At 35.6% G+C, this 6,000-nt stretch overlaps 1 protein-coding gene across 1 annotated transcript; it reads left to right on the top strand.

Annotated features, from left to right (window-relative positions):
- Positions 1-3,669: 3,669 nt before the first annotated feature.
- LOC103442190 (early nodulin-20-like) lies at positions 3,670-4,470 on the top strand. The gene has a single exon (XM_008380957.3). The coding sequence runs from the start codon at positions 3,863-3,865 to the stop codon at positions 4,241-4,243; it is 381 nt and encodes a 126-aa protein (XP_008379179.3). The 5' UTR covers positions 3,670-3,862; the 3' UTR covers positions 4,244-4,470.
- Positions 4,471-6,000: the final 1,530 nt, after the last annotated feature.

Here is a 6,000-nt window from a genome sequence, read left to right as displayed (position 1 = left end):
GTGTATACAACATGAATTTCTAAAGTTATGTTTTATGCTAAATAATTGTTTTTATAAAGTTTACCATCAATCTATTTTATGAAATGTTATGTGAATTGCTTATTGAAATGTTTATGAAATGTGTTTGAAAATATATTTTTTTGAAATGTTTGTTAAATTGAGGGCTAGTAAGGGACTATGACCCTGCTTGGTTAATCTGAGATAGGGGGTCACTAATGGTCCTGCTTGGTTAATCCGTGATAGGGGACCATATTTTCTAAGGATCGTTCTTGGTTAATCCGCGATATGTGATCCTTGTATCTTTAGTATGGCCATACACACACTTAGGGGTGATCATGCTTGGTTATGTGATCCTTGTATCTTTAGTATGGCCATACACACACTTAGGGGTGATCATGCTTGGTTAATCCGCCATAGGTGATCACTGCCTAACAGATGCGTAGGAGTCACTCTACTTGGTTAATCCGCGATAAGGGGTCACTACCTACTTGGTTACTGCAAGGATGGTTCTGCTTGGTTAATCCGCCATAGGGGGCCACTTCCTGTTTGGTTACTTATGTAGGCTTCGACCGAACTATGTCACTCTAGCCCTAGTTTTTAGTGTTTTTGTAAACTATCGTTTCGAGAACCTTGAGTTTTGACTTAGAAAAACTGTTGGATGTCTGGGTGACTCATTCGGAGATATCAAAGGTTTGGTATTGATTTCTTATGAATGTTTTATATTCGAGGTTTATAAACTGTGATTGATGGTTGATTTTATTATTGTTATCACATGCATTGTATTATTGTCATTCACACGACCTTCGCAGCTTATCCGGGTTGTTGTTTGCCCAGTGCACCATTCCGATGGTGTAGGCACTGATCTTACAGGTGACAAGTCTGAGTAGCTTCTGAGAGGTACGTGGATGGGGTAGCAGTATAGTTATCAGAGACTTGGAGCGTTAGATTACCCCTATATCCTCTCTTGTACTTTATCTTTTGGGACTTTCTTTTGAGTACCTCGAACTTGTTCTTAGTCTAGCGAGGGTTGTACTTCCTTTTTGGGATGTATATATTGGTAAATATCTTGTGGAGAACTTAGCCACCTTCATATTATTTTGGTTCATCAATTAAAGTATTTCCTGCCGTAACTTATGTCGTATTCAACGAACGTTATTTTCCCTTGTGACGTGTCGACTCTTAATGTATGTCGAGATCCAGGTGTGATAGATCGCGCTTCCTGATCTCAACTACCTCTTCGTCCACATCATCGTGCTTCGACGTCGACGACTGAAACGTGATGGAGCAGGAAGCAGCGGACGAGATGGGAAATTGCTCAGCGACTGATTGTAGAGGAGTGGCGGTTGGGGTTGAGAACTCGTCGAGGAACTGCTGATGAAGATGGAGAGGATTCGCCAAGGAGCAGATGCGTGAAATCGAAGAAGAGAAGCAAGCGTATTTTTGGTTAGCACCCCCTACTAATAATACCGAGCTTTTGGGTTGTATTAATTGTCCGATGTCAATCATATTAAATTTGATGGATTGTATAATTAAGTGGGTGTTTATTTAGTACGATAGTGTATCAAACAACTGCTACCGTATTATTAATCCTATTTGGCACTTAATACGACGTGCCAAACGAGGCCTAAGACGTTCATAAGAAAATAGACGAATACGGTACAAAGAAACCCAAAATCCTTAAACAAATTGTCATATCGTTTTAGGTTTGGTATATTTGGTAGACATGATCTTTGAGAGAAAAACCTAAAAGATAAACTGTACGGATCGTTAAAACACATTAAGAAGTTGGCCCTGCAAAAATTTGTGTGAAAAGTTGTGTAAAAAAAATGATGTCATATATCCGTGTTATATATATATATATATATATGTGAGGTGTGATATCCTCGTATCTACACATCTTTTTTAATTTCTCACACATTTTTTTAAGGAGTAATTAGGTTTTCATCCTTATTTTTACTACTCTATTGATTAAAACCTTATTACTTTTCAATTTTTGATCAAGGTCCTTTGTATTAATAATATCATTAATTATTTCAATAATAAAATATTTTTTATTTCTAAATATATTCATTTAATATTAAAAATATTACAATTAGTATATTTATATTTATGGCTAAATTTTTTATCATATATTTTTATTTTTAGTTTGTACCCATTTTTAATTTGCAACCCTTTTTTAATTTGTACCAATTTTCCTTTCAGTTTTAATTTGTACCCATATATTAATTTCTTTTTGTGCCCATATTTTTTAAAGTTTTATTTGTATTGTACCCATATTTTTTTATTTATTTGTACCCATTTTTATTTTTGCTAAATGTACCCATTTTGAAGAATGTACCCATGTTTTGATACAATAATTTTTTGGTTATTTTTATGAATGTGCCCATGTTTACACACACACACACACAATAGTATATTTATATTTTAATATTTTTAATCCCACAAATTATGGTTTTTTATTTAAAATCTCATTACTATAAACAACTATAAATTTTAATTTTTAATTTAAAAAATATAGTAACGTACATAGAACTAAATTATCAATTAATTTCAGGGACTTGGATCAAAAATTAAAAACTAATAAGGTTTCAATCAAAGACTGTTCATAACTAGGGACCGCATCCAAAGTCTCCCTTTTTTTAATTTTCAATCTTTGAATTAGATCAATAGAAAAAGATTAAAAGATAAAAAGGGAAGGCGCGGAAATCTGAAAAGTAATGTTAGATTGATGTTCCCAACATGCATTATTATCCATATATCATATATGTTTATTTTGTTCTTTATGCAGCTTCCTCTGCTCAACACCCAACATTTAAATTTCAGAAAGGAAAGGGGATGTCAATGTGTACCCAGTTCCATCGATCCATGTATGCCCACCACGTGATCGTTGATCTTGGATCGATATCGGTCTAGCTAATGAACATAATAACAAAATTATAGAAATTAACTATAATATATTGTTATTTAAAACACAATATTGATCACATTTATGAGCATTCACAGTTATATTTAGGACAACAACGTTGTATATATAACGAAAATTTTCATCATGCTTGAAATATGGGTGGTATATTAGGTGTCATTATATAAGTTGAGAGCAGTTTTAATTTTCAAGTTTTAAATTTTTTTTATACAAGTATCTCACCACTTATATAATAACACGTGGTGTATCATCTTGTGTTCCTAACATACTAAAAATCTCTCCTATATATGCACAAAACCATGCATGCAACTTCGGTTCTTTCATCAATTAAAGGAATAAACACCAAGATCATGGATTTCTTCTCAGTTGGAAATTAAAATTATGAGATTTAATTTATGTCATAGGTCTATATTTTATTTCGCATTTTCTCGCAGAATTAGCATAGTTTGAAACTTGTAATTAATGTCCATGTTGTTGGTTCTAACTTCTTGGTTGGCACATAATCTATCTAAACAACCAAACCCTGATCCAAATGCCAAAGGTTAGAAATAAGAAGAACAAAGATCCTCGTTTTTCCTTCCATTAATAGTTATTTCTATTAATGTAGCAATAATTTTAGAACCATGCACGATCCACTAAACCCGGCCAGCCAAGAGAACCCATAATATCTCTTCTATCTCCTTCCCTCTAACACCAAATTAAACTATAAATATCCTCTCTCTCTCTCTCTCTGTCTTCGATTAATTTACTCCACAGATAATCCCTACTCTCTCTCCCACTAATCTCATATATATTAATCTTAATCACCACCCACTTCCACCTCCATAATTTGGTACGTTGGTTTCGCAGTCGTATATATCCATCTCTCGAGAAGTATTGCAAATTAAAGAACGAAAAAAAAGGTGACACAAAAGTATTACCAAACAAGAAGAAGCAACGATGGGACGTCAAGTCATTGTTCTTGCCCTAGTATTTGTAGCCATTACTGGTGTTTTAGCACAAGAGCCAATCACGTCACCACCCGCCCCCTCCCCGGCCTCCTCCCCTGACGCCACCACCTCACCATCACCTTCCAGCTCATCAGCTCCTTCTCCCAGTGGTGAAGACGCCAGCACTCCGGCCTCAGCCCCAAGCCCCGCTAACGATGTATCATCCGCTCCTTCTCCCGACAGTGGCGACGCAGCTGCTCCGGGGACCAAGGCCACCGATGAGACGCTTGAGATCGCGGCTGCCCCAGAAGGCGGGGCCGCAGCTGAGGGACCCTCGGACGCTGAGGAGGATTATCCCACTGATGATCTCTCAAGGCTCATAAAAAACTGAGGAGCTTCTAATTATCAAATTAATTGAATTGATTGAGCTTTTATCTTTCATTATAGAGTCTCTCCATACGTAGACTTAATTATGAATAAGTACGAGAAAGATCATCAACCTGTATTTTACATTTTTTTTCCGTCCTCTCTTGACATGGATTTTTTTATTATTTTTTTGTATCCTTTGTACTAGCTATTTAATTTGATCAGTATATACTAATTTCAAGTTAATCTTTATATTTAGAATACTAAAACTATTTTGTAACTTGAATTTTCACTTGGAAAAACGAATTGCATGGTAAGCTATTTGTTAGCAATAAGAATTAAAGAAGCATACAGCAATTTTATGTGAACATAACTGTTTTGGAATCTGCATGCATGTAAGCCTACGCCTGAGTCCTGACCCTATTTTCCTATCAAGTTTATATTAATTGTTGGAAGTTAATTGGAACATATGTATGATTGTATCAATGTTTATGTTATCAGAACTTGTTTTAGCACGATGCTGGCACACTGCGTGTATGCATGGAGCAACTAATCAATTTATTAATTTCTACGTGGTTAAGTTATTTTCAACGATTAAGATATTGTCATGCCATCTACCACATTTATTATCATTCTTTTAGAGTAAGGCTTTTATCACAAATGATCTTTGAAACTGATTTAACTCATCATTTAATCCCTTAATTTCAAAATCGCACTTGAAATTGACTACCCGCACATCAATTTGGTCATTCTTTGTTAGTTCTTCTTTTAGTGTGCTGACATGATACACATATGAGGTCTACAACTCTAATAAAATGGTGCCACGTGGAGTATACAAACTAATTCCTTCTTTTAAATGATTTAAATTTGTAAGTTTATAAAATAAAACAAGAAAATAAAAATAAAATATAAGGGAAATTTTCAGAGTGCTCGTACGTGATTGCTATGACTTTGCTCCTGTAGGCGTTGGCTCTGCCATCGCCAGCGAAAGATAGGCGTTGCTATGTTCTGGTGAAGGATCGACGCCACTATCCTGGACAGTTTCGAGGTGATTAGCTGACGGCTTGCGATCACTTGTTGTCATCAACTCTAAGAAATCAGAAGATGGCCGGCCGGCTTCTAGATTATTTGACAATAAGGGGTAATTAAGTTGATGTTCAATTCCATTGCAGTGCAGCCTTGCACAGCTCGATTGATTTCTTTGGTTCTGGGGTAAGGTTGGCGTGGGGAGGTGAAGACCTCCGTTCAACATTTTGATTTTAGCTTTTTCTCTTCTTTTTTTTTTTTTTAATTTTTTTTTTAAGTTTTAAATTATTTTTCCACATGCTACTATTTAAGTGGAATTTGGGCTCAAATTGTGTGCCACGTTAGCATACTAACACAATAACTAATGGAGTTTTTACAGAAAGACTATCATAATATTGCAAACAAATGAAAAACAATAAAGAATATAATTAAGAAAGATTTTCGTTCTACTATAAAATCAATTGGCAATATGGGAAATAGCTCAACCTCTTATAAGCCCATGCAAGGTCCCCCTCCCATCAATGTGAGACTCATTCTCAATACGCCCCCTCACGTGTGGCAACTTTTCAAGCCTAACACGTGGGCAACACAACGGGGTGACGTGGAGCGCATGTGGCTGTTTGGCTTCACATGTGGGCAACCTGCTCTGATACCATGAAGAAAGTTGAAATTCCACCCTAAAATCAATTGGTAATATGGAGTAGCCAACCTCTTATAAGTCCATGCAAGATCCCTCATCCCATCAATATGAGACTC

The sequence above is a fragment of the Malus domestica genome, chromosome 17 (genome assembly GCF_042453785.1).
Source record: "Malus domestica chromosome 17, GDT2T_hap1".
Lineage (NCBI taxonomy): Eukaryota > Viridiplantae > Streptophyta > Magnoliopsida > Rosales > Rosaceae > Malus > Malus domestica.
This window is presented reverse-complemented; position numbering and strand designations above follow the sequence as displayed.

Coding starts and splice junctions, on each gene's coding strand:
- LOC103442190 (XM_008380957.3), top strand. CDS start 3,863: ATGGGACGTCAAGTCATTGTTCTTGCCCTAGTATTTGTAGCCATTACT.